This window comes from Trichoderma atroviride, chromosome 1 (genome assembly GCF_020647795.1).
Source record: "Trichoderma atroviride chromosome 1, complete sequence".
In the NCBI taxonomy this organism is placed as follows: Eukaryota; Fungi; Ascomycota; class Sordariomycetes; order Hypocreales; family Hypocreaceae; genus Trichoderma; species Trichoderma atroviride.
In genome coordinates, this window is record NC_089400.1 from 7,189,902 (window position 1) to 7,215,302 (window position 25,401).

Here is a 25,401-nt window from a genome sequence, read left to right on the forward strand (position 1 = left end):
GATTCTGTGGTGAACCGGGTTGTCTGGAGTTATCCGGCTAGACTTTGACGATGACATACTCTTGGTTGATGGTTGTCGGTTTTACCACTGAGTATGTGGAGAGCATTGACACGACTGCCGATACTACGAAGTGAAATTCGGGAGTATAGGGCGTATTTAGTGTATATACTCAGCCATGTTTACACCGACGGGACAAGTCATCAATTGCCATGCTGGCTATTTACCCCAAGACGCCAGTGATGCGAGACAGGAGCAGATTGACAATGATGAATGGCAATAAAAATCGTCTCTCACTTTCTCTGCTTAGAGCATGTTATCATCAACAGTTTATTTGTTTTTGCCTATGCATTTGTATCGTAAGATGTATCAATACTTTTGTTCCCAATTCCCCATTTTTGTGCGATTTAATCCATTTTAATTATTTTCTGCTTGTTGTAACTCAAGGTGAAAGGATCTAATCAGGGCATCGCTCTCGTCAAGGGTCATGACCTTGAGATCTGCCATCTGCTTGATCTTGCCCGTACTGTAAGGGTGAGGTTGGACCGTTAGTGATTGAAGTGTCTCAGATGAGTGGTCAAAACTTACACTTCCTTGATCTGGTCGTCAGTCATCTTGAGACCAAGCTGGTCAACTCTGCTCTTGATGGCATTCCATCCAGTAAGTCTGGATGTGAAGTGCACACTTGAATCTTGGTTAGTTTAATGCTATAGCTTTACCTGCGTTATAACTTACTATCTGTATAGCTGTTAGTCATGAATATGCAAAAGAGATTGAGAATGGTGGTACTTGCCTTGATAGACCAAAGTCTTCTGGCTTAAGGATCTCATAGGTAGAGGGGGAGTTGAGGATGGCCTTGGCGTGGATACCAGCCTTGTGTGTGAAGGCGCAGAATCCTGTGATTTGTGTAAGCAACACGACAGTACTGGACTATAGAAGTGGCAATGACATACCGGTAATGGGGTTGTTGAAAGGCACGTTGATCTCGACGGTCTCGGCGACAAAGTCTTCGATAGCCTTGAGCTGGTGAACCTTGTACTTGGAAAGAATGTAATCTCTGCTAGTGGGCATCATTCTGGCCATCTGGAATTTATCAAGTTAGACCACAAGCAGATTCCTCGGGGTGAAGGTGTAACTCACAAGAGCTCCAAGTGGGCAGATACCGTTTCTTTCGCCGATTCCGAGCACGGATGTGTCAATGTCTATACCGCAAAAGTCAGCCTAAATTCCCACTCCTGCAGAAGCTGTTGGCAATGCCGTCGGATCATGACCCATTTGAAAGGTGTATGTCGGCTGTGTTCTGGGTGATTGTGAAGTTATTCATGTTGCAGGATGAGCTTACGTGTAGCACCAGCCTCGAGAGCAGTAAATGAGTTCTAAAAATGGTCAGCTTCTCATCTCAAGGCGAGTTTCTGAGGATATGACAAACCGCAACAGCACAGCCAGTATCATCGTGGAACTGGGTCAGGTTAGCTCAATGTCAAGCGAAAGATGGCTTCCAGCAGCACATACGTGAACCTCGATATCGGTAGAGACACAGCCTCGAAGGGTTCTCACAAGGTCCTGCGAATTATTAGCATCGGGTAGACCGAAGATGATTCCGATCACCTACGTAAACCTGTCTGGGCGAAGCGCAACCGACGGTGTCGGCAACACCTACTCGACCGACACCAGCATTGCTGGCGGCGCGGTAGATGGAGAGCAAATCGACGAGATCGGATCTTTTTTAATGTTAGCAAGACAGCTGCCATCCACACCGATCCTTCGAAACCCCGCTGACACAGTCAACAAGAGCCAAGCCTTTGATAGAGAGGAGCATGTCGTATAGCACTTCTTTCGGCCTTGCTCGTTCCACTTGGCAATGAGGGGCTTGAGACCCTGAGTTCTCCATTTCTTGTCCATCATGACTCCAAAGTCCAGGGCTTTTCGACAAGGAAATAGTGCGGTCGGTCGTGAAGGGATCGGCTTAGCTAGAGGTAAGAGACGGCACTCACCGGAAAGAATCTTCACTTGAGAATCGAACTTCGCAGCCTCGGCTGAGCAATTGTTAGCTTCTGGTTTGACCAATCAGTGAGCGGAGCACATACCTCTTGATGTACTCAATGACCTCGAGGGCCTGCTTGGTGATGGCCTTCATGTCCTTGCCACCAAGGGAATGCTCCCGGAGGAATTCTTTTTTCTGTAAGTTAGTCGATGGGCGAGATACGCATATTGGGAGGGCTATGCTCACGACTTGTTCCGATGACAACATCGACGCCATCGACGCCGCAGTCACACTTTGAGGGTTTAGTCAATTGCAGTAAAGCTGGGATGGGGAGGCACATACGGCAAGCTTGGCATCCTCCATGGTGCATCTTGTGTCTAGAATGTCTGTTAGAAGACTAGCCCACTGGGGTTGTTGCATGGGAAATCACGAACGGGTCAGAATCTTGGCCTACTATGACGTTAGCAGTGGGTCAATTTGTCGAACGCCGGTATCTGGATTCTCACCTTGAGGCCGAGCTTGCAGATGGCTTCGCAGTCCTCGCGGGATTGCTGCAGTTGGTTAGCACTGAATTGAGGTCCAAGAAAGGTGAGCCAGCAAGACTCACCGGGCTGGCAGCGGGATTCGTAAGCTCGATATAATCCACACCAAAGTCCGATCATTGGGGCTGTTAGTTTTCTTCCATTGAAGCGGCAGAGCCAGGATCTATAGGTATCATACAGCATTGTTGCGCTATGAACAAGATGACGTTAGCGACGAGGACTAGAGCAAGGGCCGGATTCCAGCTTCAACATACATCTTGATCTTGTTTTCTCTTGAAAAGTACGCATTGGCGAATTGCTCTCCTTCTCTGCAAAATGGTCACCTAATGTCCTCTGACTCTCGACTTTTGTCTCTTCCCATACCTCAGAGTCGACTCGATGATCTTGAAGTTGCGGACATTGCTCAACAGGTCGTTGACGTTCGAATAAGGATTCGACGCGGTGATGCCGGTGACGGACATGGCGGGCGATTGGGGCGATTAGGCGTCTGGGCGGCGAAAAGGTTCGTGATGGGTTCGATTAACGAGTCGATTCGGATCAATTGGGCGAGTCAATTGGGATCGAGCAAGATGATGGTGCTGGTCGTCTGATGTTGGCGCAATTGGCTGTTGGCGCAGAATCTGCAGGTGGGGGTTTGTTGGTTATTTAAGATTTACAAACTTTTTGGGAGTCATTGCCAGCGCCTCCGATCCAATGACGTAGCTCGGAATCTGCTTAGCTCTCGACGCTCGCAGCGCCGATTCAACGCCACTCAGGCCCAGCTCATTAACGAATCAACGAGGCAAAAGGGCGGGAAAAGCCTGGAGCAGGGCTGGTACCCTCTACCCCACACCAGCGATTTTTCCATTTTTGCCGTGAGTCACTGGTCCATCGAGCTCCGATCGCCGGACTTGGCTCGGCCAGTATTGCCTTTGTGGGGGAAATGCCAATGATGATTCACAATAGTGCTACAGTAAGGCGCAGAGTTGTAAATCACGACGACGATGCGGCAGTCGGTGCGGTGGGAGAGAAGAGACATCAGTAGGCGCGCGATGGATGCAGCTCCTGGCTCTTTGTTACATGCCGAACCGGCCGAGAATTCAGCGTCTAGTTGCCCGCGCAAATTTATCCATGCGACGTCGCAATCAGGTGTCATATAAAGGCATGAGGGCCTCTGTGTTTATGGGCGGCACTGGATGTTGAACCAACGACATTCCAGCCAGCCTCAGTCTTGGGAACCAAGCATTGTTCTCGAAAAGTTGGCAAAGATGCTTGCAACTTCTGTCGATACTTGCCTACACGAGCCTAGCTTTCATGTCCCGCCCTTTGTGGGTTGAAGTGAAGATGAGCAAAGACGCTTGAATCGACACAGCGAGCATCAACGTAAAAGTCCAATTGGCGGCTGCTTTGTTTCCTCCTCTGCACAAATTTTCAGCGTCCAATCCCTGCCGAGAATATACTCGCTCATGATTGCCAGAAGGAGCCTTGGTCTGGTCCAGGGCACTCGAAACCCCAACTGTGGAGTGAGACGGGCCTGGCTTTAAGAGTCTAGAAGGGAGCCGTCGAGTTTGGAGCAACTAGCGCAAAAGCAAAAGCTGGCAAGGGACCTACCCCAGATGGCCATGTTCTGTTTGCATGTGGCTCTTTTTTCACGTTTGTCACACGAGAAGGTACCTGAGCCCGGTGAACTGTAACGGTTCGGCGTTTGCTCGGTCTCGTCGGGGTATTTGATGGAGCAACTTGCTTTGCGCTGGGCGCAGCATACTCGTCGAAACTGTTTCCTGCGTATTGCCGAGTCATTACCTGCTCAATGGTAGCAGAAAAACAAGAGGAGGCCACAGGTATTGCAAGCCGGTTGCAGCACAAGAACGTGTCTGGGTCCGTGAGTGCTGAGGCGTGAATTCTGTTCCATCACAACAAGAGTCAACCAGTGGTCTCTTCTCTGGCCAAAGCATTGTACTGGACACAGCTTCAACGAAGGTCAGGGCAATATTGATAGCACAGAACAACCCTCTCCTCTGGGATCAAGGCCATCTCTCCCAACTTCGTTGCCGTGTCCATCGTTTGCGGCGTTGAGTGGCTGCATGCGTTATCGAGATGCCGGTGCTCCACTTCTCAGCAACGCGGAATGCGGAACGGCGACGCTTCCAGGTGGAGTCCAGCATTCTTCCTTCTCCATTAAGCCATCCAGCAACTCCATCAACGCTCTCTTCCGCTTCTCAACGCTGCACAGTGCCGTCTTCTACGTAGTTCGTAGTTGCAAATCCCGTGACATCATGTTCTCAACCTTTCACCTCGGCAACGCTCGTGGCACTCGCTCACACCGACGATCTCCTCATGCTCTACGAGCGTGCGTGCGGTGTCGACAGGCTCGCATCAAGTGCAGTGACGAGAGGCCATGTCGGCCCTGCAAGAGCAGCGCGAAACGGTGTTTTGACGAAAGGCCTGTGCAGAGGTCAGAGCAGTCGCCGAAAGTACCAGATACCAATGATGTCTCCCGACAGGTTGACCATTCCGCCTCACGTCATCTTGAACAGAGCTCATCAGGTCTGACATACACAAGGGCTACATCTTCAAAGTTCTTCCTGGAGGCTCTTGGGGCCAGACTCCGCGAATCAAATCTCGCTCATGGCTTTGATACGTCCCTCCTCGAGCTCAGTCCATATATCCCACAGCCATTCCTCGCAATACCAGGTCTACCCCCACCTCTATCAGGAAACGCCGTTGGGGTCAACATGGACAGGCAGCTAGAAGAGCTGCTGGTATCCACATTCCTCCAGTCTTACCAGATTGTTGCACCTATACTAGACGCATCCTGGCTCTGGACGCACTACGCATCTCTATGGGCCGTCAACTCCAACATATTTCGTCAACGATGTCCGCTCATCGAGATCGTCCTCGCGTTGGGGACTCACCAGGTGTTGACGCTGTCTGTTGACGACGCCAGTTACAACGCAGCTACTTTGGCGTATGATCCACCCGGCTATGATCTCTTTGAGATTTCTCAGATGGAACTGCTCAGAAGAACAACCGGGCCAGACTTACTCACCGTTCAGGCATATATATATGCCGCCATCTACGCTGGCAATTTGCATTCACATTACAAAGCCCATCAGATGCTATCACTGGCAGTCCGAGATGCATACCTACTTGATTTGCCAAGTGGGAATTGCAGCGCAGAGCAGCCCAAAGGTCACATATCTGCAAAAAGAACATGGTTAGTCTTGCAGATGTTGGACACTGTCATGTCAAAGGAATCAGGCCTGCCGTTTCTAATCCCAGCTACAAAAGACGATCAAGTTGAGCTTGGTCATTTTGAAACTACCTACGACGCCATGAATCATAACGGAGTGTCTTACTTGGAGAGTTTTAAGCAGATGAACAGACTCTCTCAGCTCATTCGACAGTCTTCGACCGACCTGGATCAGATTTGCAATCAGCCTAGCGGTCCTGATGGCTTTATAGACATTTTTTACAGCAATGGGGCATCATCCGTAAAGACATCAATAAAGGCAATATCGATCTGGTTCAAAGCCATTCACCCGGCCCTCAAAAGCTTTACCAGGGACACTTCTAATAACACCAGCGACAACAATAATCTCGACTCATCTTTAGACGACGATATTCCAATGTGGCTCCACCGCCAATCCTTACTGCTCAAAATGTCCTACCACATGGCTTGCCTCCTCCTCCTCCGCCCTTTCTCTCTCTCTCCTCCTGCTACCACCATCGAAAGCAGTCACCACCCCATCTCCGCCGAACTCAGCATCATGTGTCTTAGGCACGCGGTATCACTCACAGCAACTCTGGCAGACAACCTAAACAGTGGCTCGTTCAATGTCCTCGCCCACGCAACGAGGTTCCAGTGGCTAGCCATGCTGTGTCTTGCGGGGTATGTGAGCACTCACACGACGACGCCTCAATCTACGACGTTGGCGCGGAGAGCGGTGGATGTGGCTGTAAGGAACCTAGAGAGATTGGCGGAGCACAGAGTGTTGCAAGCCAGAGAGGCAGTGGAGAGAGCGAGAGGATTGGTGGAGATGATGAGGGTGGCCGTTGGCAGGACTATAAGCAGAGTTGCTCAGCTGAGGCAGCCTAGTGACGACGCCTTGACGCAGTTGCTCTCATCATCTCCTTCAGGGCTGGTGGATTCTATCACGGGAGGGCCAGTGGATTTATGGAACGATCTCTCATCATTACCGTACCTATCCTGACTAGTCAGAAAGAAACAGTCCAACATAACGCCAGCTGTACAAACAGAGTATGTAAGAGTCATCCCTCGTTCAGTGTAGCTACTCTATGTAAGTTCAATCCTCGTCCTTGGTTATCTAATCAACTACTTCAACCCCGGAAACACCTTCATTGCGTTTTTATAATAAATATCCTCCACGTCAACATCAACAGCTCTACCCGCATCCTTTAACAAATTGGTAAAGTACTTGATGGAGTCATTCGGCGCATTCGGAAAATCACTTCCAAACAACACATGAGTCGGATCCGCCACCTCAAATAATCCCTTCAACGTAGCCGCATCACTAGACAACGCCGTATCGTAGTAGAACTTCCTAGCCTGAGACCTAATCTCACTTGGCGTGTACTCTTTACCTATCTGCGTAAACGGCAACAGGCCGGATACACGACCGATAAGAGATGGAAGGGTACCACCACCGTGTGATAGGATGATCTTGCAGTCTGCACAGTTGTTGATCAACCTGCCCGAGATAATGAGATCAATGGCAGTTCGGCCCGTCTCATGGGGATAGTCAAACATGGGCTGGGGCAGTTTGCTATTAACCAACGCCTTATCCACCGCATGCGTCGGATGAACAAATACAACAGCTTTGCGCTTGTTCAATTCCTTCCAGATGGGCAAAAAGGCTTCATGGCCAAGATACGTGTTATCAGGGCCGTACCGCGTATAGATGACTACACCGTCGGCGTGCAGTTCATCCATACCGCGTGCGATTTCCTTGAGACAAGCTTCAGTGTCGAAGAGGGAAGGGAGGACGAGGAAGAAGCCGTAGTTTTCGGGACGTTCATCGCGGAGGCGGGACACGTAGTCGTTGCAGGCTTGAGCGAGAGAAAGGGCCTTGGAAGAATCTCCGACGCATGAGGGTCCGGGTGCAGTGACGGATAGGATCGACTTTTTAATGCCAACGGCGTTGGCTAGGTCAAGGTCGGCTTGGACGGTCCAATCGGGGACAAACCAGCCTGATGGATCACCACCGACCTCTTGTAGAGCTGATTCAATTCAAGTTAGTATTGGTATTATGAAAAGATGAGCGGGAGGTATACCCTGAGAGTAGACAGGCGGGTAGACGTGATGGTGGACATCGATTTTGGAAGCCATTGTCGATGAGTGTGTTCAGAGGTGGTGATTGATGCGATTGTATCTCATATAAGGGAAATATAAAAAAGTGAAGTTTATTGGGTGATGGTGTTTCGATTGTGCTGCGTGTTATCATGACCTTTTATAGAAGACCGGCTCATACTGAAAATTGACCAACCCGGTATTTTCGGAAGTGGCAATCCATCTGGATACAAGGCGGTATGTGATTCCATGGTGTACAACACTCCTTCTGCCAGCATTAGCGAAATTGCTCAATAGAAACTCCTGTTTCTTCGTAGCACAGCTCATCAACATCCGGATCTCTTGACGTCTAGGATCTGTCGATCTGTTTCCCCATTTGGGACTCGGAGCTTGAAGATGCTCCACTTTCCGAAACCAAAGGGGGAATCCTCCATTCGGCAGTCCGCTTCTCTCATCGCTCGTGCCTCCTACCCTGTAGAGAAAGCCATTTGCCTAGGAAGAGATTCCTGAAATTACCACACATTAGGTTGCTAAAGAGATGAATAAAATTTAATATCCTATGCCCATGAGTATTTGAGATATCTTTGTATTATCGCTACAAACAAGAAAGATCCTTTGGTTGTCCGTACAGAATATATTAGTGGAGGCCTCAGAGTTGCGAATCTACTTGTGAAAAATGAACTTGTCTTCGAGAGGCTTGCTATTAAAGCGAATTGCCGCTGGGAGAGTTGAAATAACAAATTAGCAAGGGAATTTTTCCCTTAGCAAATGCTCACGTACATTAATCTATGAAAGAATAGGTGAAAGGGGCCGCAGAATGTGCCTGATACATTCAAAGTTTGCCGTGAGCTGGGGCAATTCACGCCACGGTGACATAGCCGCTGATTTCACGCGTCGCATATGGCCAAGAAGATGTTCTTTTGAGTATTTCAGTTTCTGAACTATATTTTCGGCAAAATACTCCGTCTATAATACACAATCCCCAATTTGTGTTCCATGACTAACGCCCTGCTTTGTTTGCTATTTACATTTAATCCATAACCGTCTTTACGACACAACCCTTCCTGCTACGCGTGACTAATGTCCAACTATATCAGCGCGCCGCATCTCGATACAGCAGCAAATTGTCGACTGAATGACTGTTTCAACTTCTTACCAGCGCCAAGTTCGGTCAGAGCACGAAAAAGCCTCCATACCGACCCAAATGAAGCTGCATCATCCCCCTAGGCATGGGACTACTGGCTTGGTAGCTGGTGGACGGAAATAGACGGTCAGGCGTTCCATATAACAGGCCTCTCTTGGTTGCCTTGATTAGATTTGGTGCCGATTGGGACGCCATCGCCAGGCAATCCGATATTGGACATGACTTGCTACGTCGGAAGTGGACGTCAACAACACTTGTACCATTCCTCTGATAAAATGCATTATTTCCGTCAAATATGTCGGACTGTTCCTAATACTTTAGTTCCTCGGAGAGGAATTCATGTCTCACTGGAGTCTTGTGTGTCTGGATAACGGCATTTTCGGCGTTCCGAGTTCAGGCCAAGTTAGCCACAACGGGACTCTGTCGATCGATGATGAGGTTCCACATCGCTGTATCATTTCACACGTATTGTTACTCATATAATCTCTCAAGTAGAATGTTCTGGCCTTCTAAATTATTTTGTAAGCTGTTTGTAAGAATAATGATGTATTTGCAAGCATACTGAGCAGGTTACAGGGAGATAATCTTGCGGGCTTCGTACGCCCAACTCACCGGATTACTATCCCAAAATGCAACATGCCACAGGATTAAAGTGATTCAACAAGGTTTGTGATATGTGATAACGCCTTCTTATTCTCTCTCTTATTTCTGACAGTCTGCAATGAAGGTCTTAGGCAAAGACCAATGCGTCGGCCATATTAGGAGGATGATTGCGCGCGGAGGCCACATGACGCATGCGCCAACAGTATCGGTAGACATTATACATTGTAGTTGCATGCAAACCGTCGCACCCAAGACCTCGGCATTTTGGAAAGCTCCGTTGGGATATTATTCTGCGAAGACGGCAAGGGTTCAAACAGACGCTAGTGAGACACGAAGAAGCATAGCAGATTCTTTATTGTCACAGTGGTAAAAGTACAAGCAAATTCTACTTGAATTGTACAATACTTCATACTACTGACATTCTAGCAGCAATGTTTTGTTCTATTTGCTATGATCTGGTCCTTGGTTATGCTCATTCATCACAAGCAGGTGGTCCCATAACAGCACCAAAATAAGATGGACTGGTATTCGGTACTTTTTATCTAATCAACAGGGACCGGACAATAGAATAGAGGGTCTGGTATGACGTATTACTAGTGTCTAGAACTTACCAGAGGGTCTCTCCTGTGAAGGGTTCTTGATCGACCTAAAAACGCTGCCGAAATATTATGACACATCCGTGGATGGCTCACATATGGGGTTACTCCACCAGGTATGCTGGGACTGCCTAATACGGTAGTTTGCATACCTGACTTCGGCCCCACCAGCAACCAGGGGCAGCTATTCGGGTCCAACTGCCACCGGTGTTGCGGCTAGGGCTGGTAGTTTCGGGATCAAATCATTGCCGGCCCTGCAGGGGGGGATAGCAAAACCGGGACAAACTACCACCGGTGTTGCGGTTCGGCGACGTTGGTTGAGCTGTTTAATTCTGCTTGCCAAGAAGTTGTGGACACTGGGCTGTGAATCCAGCAAGACAGACTGGTTTATTTTGGGGTAGAATTATGTGGTGCCCTGGGGACACTGTTACCAACTTGAAGCTGCTCGAGTTAGTCGCACATTACGCGCAAGTTAAATTTATTTCTGTGCTATACCGTTTCAATTTTATTAGTGTAATAGACATCAAACAGAAGCATGAATTTTGCTTTATTTCGGTCTGTAATCTAATCAATACAGCTCATAACACATCTACAGCTGCTTGCCATTGGTTCAATCACTAATGCATCTTTCAATATTGTAACTAGTAGAAACTTGCATGAAATATAGTTTAAGAAATTGAGTTCAGATTTGTAGCTAGGCTAATTGTTCTGCTCTATATAATGGAGGTATGATAGCCGGCCTCTTGATTGTATAACCTGCAGCTATCCCATAACTAATTTGGATGGTTCATCTTGCCAAGCAAGTCATGGCCTTGAATAAACTCTTTCCAAGTGGTCAATGAAAGACCAGGTATCTTGATTCGAATCAGCATATGTTTTTGACCCCAAATTTGCCCGTGATAACCTGTAGCATGATACTTACATCTGCGGCTTGAATAAACTCGTCTCGAGCATACACATTTCCGAATGTCTCAAAGATCAGAAGCTGCTCAGTAAAGTCCAAAGCATCTTCTTCAGTCATTGGAACGGTTTCAATAAGTCCCTGTTGGAATTCTTCCGGGCTGATTTGAGTGTATTTTGTTGGGACGTTCAAAACTTGGAGTCATTAGCGGAGGAGAAGGCGTAAAGGCAATAAACACGGAATAATACCTTCTCCTAGCACCTTGACCTTCTCTGCCTCCGACAAGCTCTGTGCATAGAATGCAATCGTCTTGGTAAAGTATTGTTGTCCGTCTTCAATTACAGCGCGTACAAGTTTGCCCGTATCAGCGATCGAAACGTTAGGCAGGACAGTGGTCGGGCTGTGCAGAAACGAATGGAAGTAAGTGCCCGATACCTGCCAGACGTTAGTACTCGCGTGCGTATCAAACGGACTTCAGAATTGCATACATTCTTAGGCAAATACGAGGCCGGATTGGTCAGGCAGTTCTCAAAATAGTTTGGAAAGAGTACTGTCGTGGTCTTTTCCCAAAGTGCAGGATAAGTCGCGTTAATGTATTCAGTCACATCGCTTTTACCCTTCCAGTGATGAACATGTAGATACTTCCCGTGGGAAAGAGCAACTGGATCTGGGAGAGCACTCCAAACAAAGTGCGTCAAAGTAGCCGTGGCCGCCGCCGCATCGACAAGGTTTCTGCCTTGCTGGACTTCGATTGCAGATGAACACGATGCCCAGAAATCAGTCAGTCCAAAAATGACGCTGGCTCCAGCGAATGCGCCGATCAAGGCGTTGCTGCCAGCACTGAGATCAGCAGATACGACTTCAACGCCCTTTGCGGAAAGGAGTTGAGCAGCAGGTTTGTTGACATCTCGAGTGAGGCCCCGTACTCGATATCTCTCAGGATACTTCAAGAGCTCCGCCACAACAGCTCCACCCTGTTAAAATGTGAGTAGCTGTGCAACATTTGATGTAGAGACAAGCTATCAAGACCAACCTGAGAACCAGTTGCTCCCACGACCGCGACTGTAACGGGTGCCATAGCAGTAGCGGTATATACTTTTGCTTCGAACGGAAAGCTGAAAACGATGTTTCTACAACTGCGATTGAACTTTTATCGTGCTTGAGTTCTACGACTGAACATGTTGCTCGAGGGGAGTGTTTTATATATCCATTGGCTCTACATCCCTGGATGCTCGATGAAAATCATCATGTTGCATTGCATACCCATCATGCGATTTCTGACTCGACGATCTACAAGGTTTTACTGAATTGGAAAGTGAAAAGAATCGATTTCACAACCTAGGCCTGCTTCCACCGGCGCTTACTGACAACAAACATACCATGGGTTCCTCCGAAATGCGGAGCTCAGATTGCTTCAAACACAAGAATTGCAGGTTCTTGTGGTCTCCGTAGCGGGTCATGAGCGAATAAGTAACACGAACAACGTACTATTTGCAGAACATTCGTTTTTGCAAATTCTCTCGGCTATCAATGTTTACCAAGTCCCCGCTGAGTCAGCATCAGCAGCATGAAGTATAGTGAGCTTGAAATACCACATCCTAGCAGACACGGGGCTTAGTGCGGCCCGTAGATATCTTGACCGAAGCACCGAATGGAGGGAGTACCCATTCTGATCAAAATCCAGGGGGACCCGGCCTCGTAATTACGAGCTCTCATGAAAGAGACCGAGAGTATATGTATCCAGTGCCGAATGGAGTCATTTTTCCCATCAATGAGCATTGTCTAAGAACAGATCATGGCGCCAACTACCGTTCTTATCACAGGTGCAAATAGGGGTGAGTGTTCTTGTACCTTTCTGGAAGCAGACAGCAGAAAGTTGGCTCATCACAAGTAGGCATCGGAGCAGCTCTTGTGTCTCTCTACTTGGCCAGGCCTAGCACAATTGTCATTGCAACCGTTCGAGAGATCAACGAAGCCAACAAATCTAAACTGCATTCCCTTAACCAAGCCGAAGGATCTCGCTTGATACTGGTTCCTTTTAATCTAGATCTTCCTTCCAGCGCCGCAGACGACATCTTCCATCTGCAAGATAGATACGGCGTCCCATCTCTTGATATAGTCATAGCCAACGCTGGCATTTGCAATACCTGGAGTCCAGTCGACAAGTTGCCCGATAATGAGGCACTCATCCATTTCGAAGTCAATGCTCTTGGTCTTTTACGACTGTTCAAAGCCGTTTTGCCACTTCTGCAAGCAGCCCAGCAGCCCAAGATAGCATATATGTCTACCATGTTAGCCAGCATACAAGATATTCCACATGACCCGTCTCTTACCGCCGCGTACGGAATGTCGAAAGTTGCCGGGAATTATTTGATTGAAAAGATAAATGCAGAATTTGACGATATAACTGCGTTTCCAATTAGTCCGGGGTAAGTTCCTTTCATCTCGAAGCCGTTGCCACTTTTGACAGATATTCTCCTCCATAGATTCGTGCAAACAGATATGGGAAATCGCGGAGCAAAGTTAGTTGGGCTCGAACAAGCTACGATGTCAGTGAACGAAAGCGCTTCACAGATCATTGACCAAGTATGTATCATATTTATCAACTACTCTGATCGAAGCCGGTAAGAGTGTTCTGCTGATTATTTGAACTGTTTAGATCGAAAAGGCTTCCAAGGCAACTACCAACGGCAGATTCATTAATTACAATGGCGAGACGTTACCATGGTAGTGAAGCTGGTATCAGACCGAAACTGATAATCTGCCTATCGCTTGTTCAGTGGTATCCCGCTGTTTTAGAGATTTCAGACAATGAACGGCAATTCCAGCTTCTTAATTCTTGCCTCTGCATCTTGTGTAATGGGGGACTAGCTACCAGGTGGCCAAAAGTGGGTGACCGAAGACTCGTGCCGTAGGATAGTTCATATGTATTGAGACTTCGCGACATACTCTTTGGCTAGCTTTACGTGTAATAAGGCTCTTTATTGTATATGATGCAATTCAACGGGTAGTATCATCAATATTGCCACAGTTGACTGTTGCTCAGCTCTCTCATACTTATACTTATAAGTCTATAACGAACTGGATATAGTCATATTGGATATGAGCGCTTTACTGACATCTCGTCGCGCCTTTTGACCACGTAATGTATCATCCATCCGTCAGTAAGAAAACTTCAGTGCTTTGCTACGGAGAACATAGGCCCAACGACGTTGCAGAGAGTGATCTAATGGCAGCAGCTAGATACCAGCGTTTCGACAGTTCGAGCTGCGGCACAAAAGGGATAGCTTAAGCTGACTGCCAAGGGACACTTCGGAGAAATCAGCAATTTATAGCCCCTATAATGTAAAAATCTGGGCCATGTTTCAGTAATCAGATGCTTGTGACATGAGTGACATGTTTAATTGCTCAAATGAGCCCACTGCCATGTGGACCATGGATGAAGTAATGATGAATAAGAGACGGACGGTTCGGACATTCACCGATAGCCCGAGGCTAAGATCGAGTCTGGGGTACTCTTTTTATCTTAAAAGAACGCCTGTCCCATTGAATCGCCCATATCTTCGAACCAGCAACACAGTTTCAAGCCTTTAAGATAAACCAAGCTATATCAGATCATCATTATAATATCACAATGTCTTCCTTAACTTACTACTCCCTTCCTGGGTATAGTGAATCTTGGAGAGAAAAGTATGGATTTAGCGACGCTTGCCTTTTGGGAAGCCGTTTGGAAGTTACCGGCCAAAGTAAGTTTATCAATGCTAATTTGGCTTTGTGGCTAACCGTTATAGCCGGCAAAGATCCTTCAACGGGAAACGTTCCCGCAACTATTGAAGAAGAGATTGCACAGGCATTTTCCAATATGAACGATGTGATTCTTCACTCTCTTCGACAAGCTGGCAAATTGTCCAAAGGAGATGGAGCAACGGGCTGGGACTATGTCGTCAAACTGCGAACATACCATGTTGGCCTGTCCAAGATGCAGGACCAAGCTCGCGATATCATGGTCCAGAATATCAAGAAGTGGTGCCCCAATCATCAACCATTATTTACGATGATTGGTATCGAGAGCCTGCCATTTCCAGATCTCCATGTAGAGATTGAGGTTATCGCAGAGGTATAGCTATAAGAGTTCGTTATAAAACTTAACTAGATCTTCAAATAGTTACATGCATCTATCTGGCTCTTGTACCTTTTATGAAGTTTATAATGAAACCAATGTATAGTATATGAAGTGCTTTGCATCTTATAATAAAGCTGTCTTCTCTATCTCTGCCCGAGAATTCTGTCTTATTTGCGTTTAAGATCTAGCTCTTCGTGTCTCTATGTAGTCAACAACGTCAAAGAAGCTGCGTTTAAACGTTCTTTCCTGCGTTGTGCGATTAACGTATTGTAGCCCAAACTGTGAGTCAAAGCTCCCCCACTCCCAATTGTCTACAAAACTCCACATGAATGCTCCCAGAACATGTATATGGTCTTCCCAGATCGCCTTGAGAATCTCTCCCAGGAACGCAACGTAATATTCGGAACGCACAGTATCGTACTGGATGGCGTTGAGCTCTGGCGGGTTCGCTGTGCCATTTGTTGGATGACCAAATTCGGTCACCATCACAGGAGTACGGAAAGTATTCCAAAGATATGATAGCTGAGTGCGCAGGTAAGTTGGAGTGCTGTACATCTGGATACTCTCGCTGGGCTGCCCAATCAGCCAACCGTTTTCAGTGGTCTCGCTAATGCCAACGCAACTGGGGTAAAAAGAGTTGCTTGTCTTATTATTAGCGGCACACGCAGCGATATCATATACAACAGGAAAGACGATTGGCGCCGTATACACATCCATGCCGATGAAGTCTGGTTGGTCTAGATTAGTAACATATCTCCATACCATCTATCGGCGTACGAGAAAGTTATTTTGTAGCAGAATAGCTGTAACTTACCCAAAGTTCCTTTGAGATTGCACAAATCGCCTTCACTTAGTGGCACATAATCCTGAACCGTCATCTTGTACGCAGACGGATAATCGCGACCAAGGGCAAGAGGGTACAAGAATGGACCCAGTTGTAGATCATTGAAGTGTTCAGCTGCGGCCACATGAGATTCATTCAAGGGATTGAGAGGGACGCCAGGGGGGAATCTCCATTTTCATGGAAATTTTGCCGGTGCCGCGCAATTCGTCCTTGTAAAAGTGATAGAGTTTGGCATGCGACTTGATAACATGATCGACACTGACCCCATTGACGGTTCCGACTTGAGGTTCGTTGAAAGTAAACCAGAAGGGCACACGATCGGCGAAATGGCTCATGACGATTTTGCCGTAATTTACAAAGGCATCCTCAAACAAGTCATGCTGAAAGCCGAGATTGCTTGTCCCAAGATAACAGCGAATGCCGGCATTGGCCAATATCTCTGTCTGGTTATCTCCGAAGAATTGCAATGGAGTGTCGAAGTGATGAAGCGTAACAACGGGGCTGATGCCCTTGGAAATGGCGAAATTGATCAAGTCATCATAATGCGCCAGCGCTTGCGAGTTGACGGGGGTTCCAGAGAAGGCAAAAGGCAATATGCGAGACCAGGCAATACTAAAAGAATAGTATCGGATCCCGATGCTCGCAAGCCGCTCTATATCTTGGCGATAGAGATAGTAGTTTTCATCAGTAATGTAGTTTGGCGACAAATCCCGGATACCCAGCTTGGCAGCCGTCTCTGGCGGAAGATTTGCAAACGTCTCAGGTATCGCCGGCGCCCTGCCCTCGTCCGCAATGGCTCCCTCGATCTGAGCTGCGGAACCAGCAACCCCAAAGACAAAATCCTGCGGGACTGAGTAGCAATCTGTTGGCCCAAATAGTAACGGCGGGGGAAGAACAAGCTCTTCTGTGGGCACTGGAGTAGGGGAAACAGTGGTCGAATAGAGCCCGCGTGACGTGAAGTTGGGTACAGGCGCGGCTTCCCATAGCTTGGAAAAAGCCAAATGTCCATATTGACCGTCGTTGTGAGACGATGCAGGTCTTGCTGACCGGGTGTCCCAGTTGCCCCATGATGTTGTTGATATGTTTGGCAGTAAGTGCTTTACTTCCGCATACGGTGGAGCATATCGAGGTGTAGAGGTGAATGTTGGCACCGGAGATGCTGTGCGGACAGTTTCGGTGTTGGTGTACTTGAATTGTGCATATTTATAAGTTGGATTTTTCTCAAGTGCTGCTTTAGTGGCGGTTGGTTGACAGAAAGGCCGAGTTGATGGACCGTGGGTGTGGATGTAAATTTGCTGTCCAAGTGCACTACCGATAAATACCAGCAAGTATAAGAAGCGTAAGAACATCTTGTAGCACTAAAGCCAGCTTTACGCCGATTCGGAAGAACGAAGATGGTTGACTCTACTCAATTCTCTTTTTCAAGATTATTCATGTTAGACTTGATGGAAAAGTCAGGGCCGATGCCAATGGTATACATGTTACAGGAGCTTTATAGTTCTTTACTTCATTATTGTCAACCATTCATCTGAGCAGTCCAGAGTGTTACACAGCTTGTAGTACTGAGGCCCTGACTCTAGTGGAGACCGGTATACTGCATCCTATTTCAGCTAGACAGTGCCGGATCTCATGTCGTGGGGCTAGTTGCGCGTGGAGTTCGCCGTATCCTAGTTGCCTAGGTACGATGAATCAGGAGCACATGTGCATAATATTGTAAACGTCGAGGGGATTTCCAATGGCTTACGGGCCGATATGCACCCCGCACTTGGCACAGAGCTAGAATAGACAGTCTTCCTAGAAGCTTGTTTTAGAAGTTTGCTCCTCGTGAGTTGGATCCTACCCATCTTGCGGGGTGAACTAGCCTGCGGAGAGCCTCGTGAACATGGAGATTTGTTGCTCTGGGGTACCGGCAGCTAGCTCCTCGTTGGGCCTAAACACGTACCAAAGCGGAGACTGACATGCCTCCTTTTGCTGTCTACTTCGCAATCGGGGCGCAATAGACGTGCCAGCTTCGTTTTCATTACTGGCCAATCTGCGGAGATTAGCCGAAGAGTCGGCTCGTAAGCTGTCGCCCAGTTGGTTGCCTCTTTCACGATCCTCGGTATGACTATAGTGCCCTATAACTGAGTCTCTTCCGCTATGTTGAAGACAACCTTGCAGAGAAACGAGCTTATTGGCATGGCCGGCTTACCTTCAAGGAGCTGGAGGGGGGGGTCGTGTCAGTACTGCTTGCGTCGCGTGCCATCGCCTCAAGGTCTGTCCTCTACTGAATCTCGCGATCTGCCTGCCACGGCCCCGTCAGCTGACGGCAAATAGATGAAGTGTATCCGTACTGGGGGCGCCCCCTGTGTGCGCTGTCAGCGTGCCAGACGTGATTGTTGCTCAAGACAACCTATAGCTTCTGACACACTTGAGGTAGTCATCAAAACGCCCGAGAACTTCAACAAGTCAAACAAATCCCGACCATCAGCTCGTACTCGTTACGGACGGAGTAATGGCAAAGGTCATACTAGTAAAAAGCCGCCTACACTCCACGATGAGGAGATGACCGAGCTGGGGCAGATGAAGGAAAATGTTGAAGATCTCCCGTCTATTTACTCGACGGCCCCATTCTGGACAGTCATGCAGGATGATTATGTCGAGCATGTTATTGACTTGAGGTCGACAAGCCCCGAAGACGCCCTCAACACACCATCAAGCACTGTTCAATCGGGTGAGACTGTTTCGTGTGTGTTGGACGCTGGATTATCAGTTGCGGAAATGAAACAGCTGATGAAGATGTATGTATGGCTCTGCAGTATGTTGAGTTGCGCTAACCATCATAGATTCTGCACGCGACTGTTGCCTTCGATACCAATCTTAACTAAAGATGATTTCGAAAGTCCAGATTTGTTGATCGAGGAAGAGCTGGAACTGGTGCATTCAATATGCTACGTCACCTCAAGATATCTGCCCGGGGGCTTGTCAACTGTCCAGTCAGTCTATCCACTTGTCATGCGATTCGTACAGGAAAGGTTTGCCGGCGCCTCATGGTCCGGGAAGGCAAATATCGGACATTTTAGGGCCCTGGTGATTCTCTACGCCTTCTCCGAGGCTGCTCATTGCAACGTTCATTCAACGCATTCCCCATACATGTTGTCGGCGCAGCTTATCAAGACTGTAACGGAAATGTACGGGACGCAACTGGGGCTTCACAGATCCATTGATGGTATTAGAGCTATACTGAGCTTACCACGCAACGAGCTGGCATCTAACATTAGCTACAAGAGATATACTTATTGGCTGTGGCTGTTTACCATGTCTCATCAGTAAGTGTTATCTTTGACGCCATTGTTCGGGCATATATGTACTGAGAAATATGCGTCCTACAGTAGCGCACTCATTACTAGGACTCCACCAAGTATTAGAAGCGACTATTCCATACGTTCAGCGCCTGAAATATTTGCAAGAGCAAATATTAGCCCTCGCCTGCATCGTCTATTGGGTGAAGTCGAGCTTTGCTTGCTTTGGGAAAAGGTATGAGTCAACATCCTTCCAATGAGCTTTGCTAACGATATTATATCCAGGCGAATACCCTCGATTCCGGAATAGGCGAGTGGTGGTGTCCATCCGAAGTAGCAGCTCCCAAGGCATCTCAGTCGTCGCCATCGGCCATAGTTACCATTTTAACGCACGATTTGGCCGCATGGAGAGCCAAATACTCGTCTTTTATTGAACAGGGTAAATATCGTCGCTCAAGGCTTTTAAGACCGTGTGAAAATAACAATGACCAGGAGGGTTTGGAGTCGGACTCGACTTTCACCATCGGTTCTCGCAGTTTTGTCTCAGTACATATGCCGTATGCCATTTTGCGCACGCTAATAATAACGATGAGCGACACCTCTTAACTAAAGCCACGCTTGGCCATGCCGTCGAAGTTCTATCTTGGCTTCAACACCTTGGCCCAGTAGCTCAGGATAGCCTCCGCTATATCAGCGACTTTGCATTCATCATGCTGCTCTTTGCATGCGCTTTTATTCTACAAGCGTGCGAATCGCACCAAATGGCTCATGAAGAAAGACAGAGTAAACTCCTAACAGTATCAGCAACGGCCAAGCTGTTGGTTGAGCTAGGAATTCACGCATTTCACTTTCCTTCAATTTTCGGAAAGTCGCTGCAGAAGCGATTGGACAATCTTCAATCAAGCGGCTGTGATGATGAGAAAGTAGAGGGACTGATGGAAAATCCTTGCTCAGAAGTCCCACACATGTGGACAGATTACTATTCCACTGCCTTTGGAGATGGTCCATATCTGAATGAGACTGGAGACTCTGAAGTTCTATTTGGCGAATTATTAAATATGCATAACCTCAATTGGTACGACGTATTACAATGAGTCTAGGTTTAGACTGCAGAAAAGGATTGAACCGTGTTGCATGCTGCTGAATTTTACTTTAGGTAAATCTCAATGCATATAGCCAAACACCTCCATGCGACGCAAAAGTTTTAATAAATGGGTGAAAGAGAAATATGATAGCATACACTACATACAAAAAGCTAATCTAGTATTCCGTCCATTAATAAAACGAACTCAACTGACCTGCTTCATTGCAGTGTTGGCATGCCCTGAACCTATAGTCGTTAAGGCCCAGAAAATGCCTACATTCAGTTTCTAACAATAGCACTCTGAGAATGCAGAAAGTCGCAACGGTCAGAAGCATCCGGATCTCTCTGCGGAATTATAGCAGAGTTTTGAACTGTAAGAATTGTATAGTCCCCTTCTCTGTAGCGCGGCCAATTGGCGCGCGTTTGCTTGGATACAGATGGAAAGCTGTTTGGATCGAGTCTCACAATAAATGAGACGAGATAATCCTTGACTGCTGTTGCCACTGCCGTGTCAATGGTGAATATCTCCTCATTAAAAATCGGAAAGTCCGCTGCTGAATGAACGTAAACTCCTGCATCAAAGATTGTTTTGTAGGCTGGGACGTTGTATTTGTCTGCTGCAGCTGCAAAGTAGTAGGTAGGGCAGTTTATGTTGGCATCGCCATTGAGTTGCTGAGCTTGCCACAGCGAAGGATCGGCACCAGGAATGGAGAGGGGATCTACAGCAGCAAAGAGCGGGAAAATGAGGCTGTGGAAAAATGGTTGGTCGTAATATGCGCCTTCAAAAGCAGACAAGGGATACAACTTGTTTAACGTGCTCCAAAATTGGGAGGTGGGCGAGTCCCAGGACTTTTGCCACTGCAGCTTGTTTTCGTTGAACGAAGTTGTTGAAAAATTGGTGAATAAGATACCTGAAGGACTTTTAGAATAACAGTTTGTATAGAAGTCTGAACAATAACTGTACCTTCAAACGAGTCGTGGTTCGTTAAGAGCGGTACCTTGGAAAAGTGTCCTCGAGTAAATTCAACAGACGGCAGGTCATGGATGATCTTATTGTCGACTGACGGTCCAAAGAACATATCTCCATAAGCATACAGCCCGGCAGCATAGGCGGTGTAGTAGCTGGCCGTTATCGATTTTTCTAGCTCAGACGCAGATAATGCCCGAAGGCAAGCGAGGTCGTTACAGCTGCTTGCATTCAGGACGAACTTGTATTGTTCTTGTAAGAAATTGCCGTCATGATAGGGCTGCATCCATGGGAATTCTATGTAAATCAATTAATATTTATTCAACCCTCAATGCCAAGATAAAGCAGCCAATGGAAAAAATACCTGCAATTGCAGCTCTATAGGGTGGCTTTTTCTCTCCTCCCTGGTATATCAACTGATTGGCAACTGAGCCGCCACCCGCGCTGCCTCCCCAGATGGTTACCTTGGAAGGGTCACCACCAAATGAAGCGATATGGTGCTGCACCCACTCTAGAGCAAGACGCTGGTCTAGTAGGCCGGCATTTTTAACACCATCAACTCCATCAAATTCATCAGGATTCAAAAAGCCGTAGCCACCCAAGCGATATTGGATGGAGACCCACACAATGTTGCCCTGAGCATACTGTGTAAACGATGAACCGTCGGAGGAGATGGAGTTGCCAGTCACGTAGCCTGTCGCGAAATCGTTAGAGCGAAAACACTCTTGGAAACGTGCATTCCTACTCACCTCCTCCATGGATATATACCACAACAGGCAAGGACTTGGATTTTGGTGATGTTGGTGTAAGAACATTGAGCAGTAAGCAGTCTTCCGATGTTGGCAGTTCGGGAATGCCGCCTAATGCTTGAAAAGCACCCAAGTTGGTGCCATTTGCCCAAGCTGTCGGACCTTGAACACATTGAGGCCCTGCAGTGGTGGCATCGATAGTAACGGAATTTGAGTAGTTACCATGGGACTCGATGTCCTTCGGCGCACGCCAGCGTAAATTGCCTTCTGGCGAAACTGCGTATCGAATCCCAAAGTAGTAATCTAGGCCATACGTAGTATTGCGAACGCCTCGATATTTTGCGTATCCCAAATCGACTACAGGGCTGCCACTTGTGCCTTTCGACAGGGCGGTAACGATGAAGGCGCCACTCAAAAGGTAGATTTTAATAAAAGACATCATATTGTATCTTGCACAGAAGATCAAAAGCTACCATTCAAAGGCTGTTTAGCCGCAAGAGAAGATTTGTTTATTGATGCATCTGTGTGAGTTGAAAGCACTTTATATAACAATTTGACAGTCCTATGAGTAAACCTTTAGCAAGAGATGTATTCATTGTGCATTCTGTTTATTGCTAGGCGGAGAAGTGGCATCAATTTTCATTTTGGGCAGTGCTTGGCCGGGCTGCTTTGCCGGCTTACCGGCCTCTAATTGCTACTTGCGGCATGGGTTTTTAGGTTACTTCTGACCGCTATCGCCTCCCTAGAAAGAGTAGACGTGGGGATTGTTAGCTACTGAAAGTAACCCCATTGTTAGATGGTGTCCGCCTGTAGAAAAAAATTGGTAAATTTCTTCTGTATATTCTTAAGTACTTGCTCTTTACCGAACAGTAAATTATTTATAGCGTATTGATACAAACTTAAATTGTTATACATATATAGGTATATCTAATTAAAAGCTGGAACCTGCATAAACTACATGTTTATGATGCTCTTTCAGGTCAGCTTCGATATCAAGAAGCCGGTTGTATTTGCTAATTCTTTCCCCGCGAGCTGGAGCTCCTGACTTGATATGACCCGTACCAAGCCCTACTACCAGGTCAGCGATAAAGTCATCTGTTGTCTCCCCAGATCGGTGCGACACAAAAACACTCCATCCCAGTTCGAAAGCATAGTTGGCGCTGCAAGTATCTTATTAGCCTTTTGTTCAGGTTCGACGAAAAATGTGACTTACGCTTCTATAGCTTCTGATACTGTGCCTATTTGATTGAGCTTCAAAAGCACTGCGTTGCATGCCTTTTTCTCCGAAGCCAGTTTAATGCGCTCCACATTCGTGCAAAGCAGGTCGTCGCCAACAAGTTCAATGTTGCAATCGCGGTTGAACTCTGTCCAACTTGACCAGTCATCTTCCGCAAACGGATCCTCAAGTAAAACAAGGCCGTATTTCGCAATAATAGCTTTATATAGCTGTTGCATCTCTTTCGAAGTGCGAACGTCATTCGATGTCTTGTCTTTAAAAGAAAGGTCATATAAGCCCGATTCGTTATCAAAAAACTCTGAAGATGCAGGGTCACAAGCAAATTTGATGCGTCCTGTATGCCCTGCTTTCTCAACGGCCGCTATCATCAAGTCTAGGCCATCCTCCAAAGACGAGATGGGAGGTGCAAAGCCGCCCTCATCACCAATACCAGTTGCTAGGCAATACATTAGCCAAGTTTATTCCAGTATGTACACTCTGTTCTCTCACCTGGAGCACCAAACCGGTCCGCAATAATTGTTTTGAGTGCAGAGTAGACATCCACAGCCAAACGGATCCCCTCCGCAAAAGATTCGGCTCCAGTTGGAGCAATCATAAGTTCTTGGAACGCCATGGTATTTCCAGAATGAACACCCCCATTCAAAACATTGAGAAACGGGACTGGAACAACATATGGACCTCCGAGTCCAGCCTCTTGTCGTATGAACTCATACAAGGGGACACCCTACTCGCAAATTTAAGCATTCATAGCTGAGGAGAGAGTTTCAATGACACACCTTGGCCGCAGCGCCTGCTCTGGCGCATGCCATGCTAATTCCGAGGATGGCATTTGCCCCGAGCCTAGACTTGTCAGCAGTGCCATCCAGCTCCTTCATAAATTTGTCGATTTCCTTCAATTGTGTCTTTGGGTCAAATTTATGCTCAACCAGAGCTGGTCCCAGTACAGTCTCAACGTGGGCGACGGCTCGGGTGGTACCCATCCCACCGAATCGCGACATATCACCATCTCTCAGTTCCAGAGCTTCATGTTTTCCAGTCGATGCGCCCGAGGGAACAAGGGAGTAAAAGGTACCTTGTAACGTGAGTCGTAATCACTTGCGCGAAATCGTTGAATCACGTACCATGGGATGTGGTGACTGCTACCTGCACAGTTGGTTTCCCCCGGGAATCGAGTCGTTCTGCTGCCTTGATCGATTCAATCATAGCGGCCTTTGTGCTTGTATAAACAGTAGTATCGTCGTATTTGAATACCAAAATGATCCAGTCATTTGATCAGGCAATGCACTGAGTAAATATACCAAGTTACAATATTGATGGCTTCAACATGACGCCACTAACTTCTGGTCATTGCCGCAGCAGCAAAGCGGCTACCCATTGCCTATATCCGCTATACCCGGCCTATCTCAGCACCACCTAACTGGCCTTACGCAGAATGGAGATCCTTGCCCGCTGTAAGTAGAAGATGATACAGGGTTGTGATAACTCCTCACTAAAATCGGATATACCGGTTACAGGCTTGTTGCAGTACTGTGTATTCTTCTTGGCCAAAAGGTAGATTCCGGATTGCAGTGTTTGGGAGCCAGGAAAAGGAGGCGGGCCTGTTTCCCTCCCTCCCTCTCTTTCTCTCCAGGCCGAGCAAATATGCCCTTTCGGCTATCGATTAGTCTGCTTGAGCTGAGTTCCGCTGCTTTAGGGCAGCCTGATCTGGCTCAAGAGGAATTTAATCCGATGATGAAAAGACCGAGCATCGGCCTGCCACGGCAACCCTCCATGAAAACAAGTCACCTCCCGTACCGCCTTTCTTCCGAGTTTGTCGATAGTGCGCAAGTTCTGCAAATCAAGCCATTGACAGTCGTACTTATTTTTGATGCTTGTTTTATTACCAGTCCCTTATTCTATAAAAGTGAAGTTGAAGCTTCGCAAAGAAACCGAAACTCAGAATTTGCGAATAAACAAACCAGCCGAGCATTTGTGCCATAAGCAGCTTGTTCAGAATTCTTTCTAGAGCAGCTGTTCGATTTAAGTCACCGCGTACCTATCGCGCTCTATGATACGTCTT

The 25,401-nt window shown here is 47.3% G+C and overlaps 11 protein-coding genes across 11 annotated transcripts; 3 read left to right on the forward strand and 8 right to left on the reverse strand.

The window, feature by feature from the left end:
- Positions 1–303: 303 nt before the first annotated feature.
- TrAtP1_002614 (uncharacterized protein) lies at positions 304–2,590 on the reverse strand. Its single transcript, XM_066111537.1, has 16 exons — positions 2,488–2,590; positions 2,416–2,431; positions 2,324–2,358; positions 2,228–2,273; positions 2,085–2,169; positions 1,992–2,033; positions 1,610–1,718; positions 1,510–1,560; positions 1,427–1,456; positions 1,340–1,373; positions 1,138–1,199; positions 951–1,080; positions 791–893; positions 733–735; positions 586–681; positions 304–523 (listed from the first exon to the last, which is right to left on the reverse strand). The coding sequence occupies exons 3-16, from the start codon at positions 2,342–2,344 to the stop codon at positions 415–417; spliced, it is 921 nt and encodes a 306-aa protein (XP_065967613.1). The 5' UTR covers positions 2,345–2,358; positions 2,416–2,431; positions 2,488–2,590; the 3' UTR covers positions 304–414.
- Positions 2,591–2,743: 153 nt separating this feature from the next.
- TrAtP1_002615 (uncharacterized protein) lies at positions 2,744–2,984 on the reverse strand (the record flags this gene model as incomplete). The annotated part of the gene is made up of 2 exons (XM_066111538.1): positions 2,744–2,831; positions 2,887–2,984. The coding sequence occupies 2 exons, from the start codon at positions 2,982–2,984 to the stop codon at positions 2,744–2,746; spliced, it is 186 nt and encodes a 61-aa protein (XP_065967614.1).
- Positions 2,985–4,586: 1,602 nt separating this feature from the next.
- On the forward strand, positions 4,587–6,716 carry TrAtP1_002616 (uncharacterized protein; the record flags this gene model as incomplete). Its single annotated transcript, XM_014085269.2, has 1 exon — positions 4,587–6,716. The coding sequence occupies one exon, from the start codon at positions 4,587–4,589 to the stop codon at positions 6,714–6,716; it is 2,130 nt and encodes a 709-aa protein (XP_013940744.2).
- Positions 4,692–7,888, reverse strand: TrAtP1_002617 (uncharacterized protein). Its single transcript, XM_066111539.1, has 2 exons — positions 7,798–7,888; positions 4,692–7,743 (listed from the first exon to the last, which is right to left on the reverse strand). Exons 1-2 carry the CDS (start codon positions 7,850–7,852, stop codon positions 6,839–6,841), a joined length of 960 nt encoding a protein of 319 aa, XP_065967615.1. The 5' UTR covers positions 7,853–7,888; the 3' UTR covers positions 4,692–6,838.
- Positions 7,889–10,830: 2,942 nt separating this feature from the next.
- TrAtP1_002618 (uncharacterized protein) lies at positions 10,831–12,209 on the reverse strand. The gene is made up of 5 exons (XM_014085094.2): positions 12,091–12,209; positions 11,546–12,031; positions 11,306–11,492; positions 11,079–11,251; positions 10,831–11,010 (listed from the first exon to the last, which is right to left on the reverse strand). Exons 1-5 carry the CDS (start codon positions 12,133–12,135, stop codon positions 10,930–10,932), a joined length of 972 nt encoding a protein of 323 aa, XP_013940569.2. The 5' UTR covers positions 12,136–12,209; the 3' UTR covers positions 10,831–10,929.
- A 2,413-nt stretch (positions 12,210–14,622) lies between these two features.
- Positions 14,623–15,269, forward strand: TrAtP1_002619 (uncharacterized protein). The gene is made up of 2 exons (XM_014085266.2): positions 14,623–14,803; positions 14,849–15,269. The coding sequence occupies exons 1-2, from the start codon at positions 14,692–14,694 to the stop codon at positions 15,178–15,180; spliced, it is 444 nt and encodes a 147-aa protein (XP_013940741.2). The 5' UTR covers positions 14,623–14,691; the 3' UTR covers positions 15,181–15,269.
- An 88-nt stretch (positions 15,270–15,357) lies between these two features.
- TrAtP1_002620 (uncharacterized protein) lies at positions 15,358–15,666 on the reverse strand (the record flags this gene model as incomplete). The annotated part of the gene is made up of 1 exon (XM_066111540.1): positions 15,358–15,666. One exon carries the CDS (start codon positions 15,664–15,666, stop codon positions 15,358–15,360), a length of 309 nt encoding a protein of 102 aa, XP_065967616.1.
- Positions 15,667–16,155: 489 nt separating this feature from the next.
- Positions 16,156–17,373, reverse strand: TrAtP1_002621 (uncharacterized protein; the record flags this gene model as incomplete). Its single annotated transcript, XM_014085153.2, has 1 exon — positions 16,156–17,373. The coding sequence occupies one exon, from the start codon at positions 17,371–17,373 to the stop codon at positions 16,156–16,158; it is 1,218 nt and encodes a 405-aa protein (XP_013940628.2).
- Positions 17,374–18,568: 1,195 nt separating this feature from the next.
- TrAtP1_002622 (uncharacterized protein) lies at positions 18,569–19,336 on the forward strand (the record flags this gene model as incomplete). Its single annotated transcript, XM_014085265.2, has 2 exons — positions 18,569–18,804; positions 18,850–19,336. The coding sequence occupies 2 exons, from the start codon at positions 18,569–18,571 to the stop codon at positions 19,334–19,336; spliced, it is 723 nt and encodes a 240-aa protein (XP_013940740.2).
- Positions 19,337–20,668: 1,332 nt separating this feature from the next.
- Positions 20,669–22,547, reverse strand: TrAtP1_002623 (uncharacterized protein; the record flags this gene model as incomplete). The annotated part of the gene is made up of 4 exons (XM_066111541.1): positions 20,669–21,300; positions 21,354–21,653; positions 21,721–22,050; positions 22,106–22,547. The coding sequence occupies 4 exons, from the start codon at positions 22,545–22,547 to the stop codon at positions 20,669–20,671; spliced, it is 1,704 nt and encodes a 567-aa protein (XP_065967617.1).
- A 478-nt stretch (positions 22,548–23,025) lies between these two features.
- TrAtP1_002624 (uncharacterized protein) lies at positions 23,026–24,666 on the reverse strand. Its single transcript, XM_014085264.2, has 5 exons — positions 24,464–24,666; positions 24,119–24,414; positions 23,832–24,066; positions 23,319–23,778; positions 23,026–23,265 (listed from the first exon to the last, which is right to left on the reverse strand). The coding sequence occupies exons 1-5, from the start codon at positions 24,543–24,545 to the stop codon at positions 23,037–23,039; spliced, it is 1,302 nt and encodes a 433-aa protein (XP_013940739.2). The 5' UTR covers positions 24,546–24,666; the 3' UTR covers positions 23,026–23,036.
- Positions 24,667–25,401: the final 735 nt, after the last annotated feature.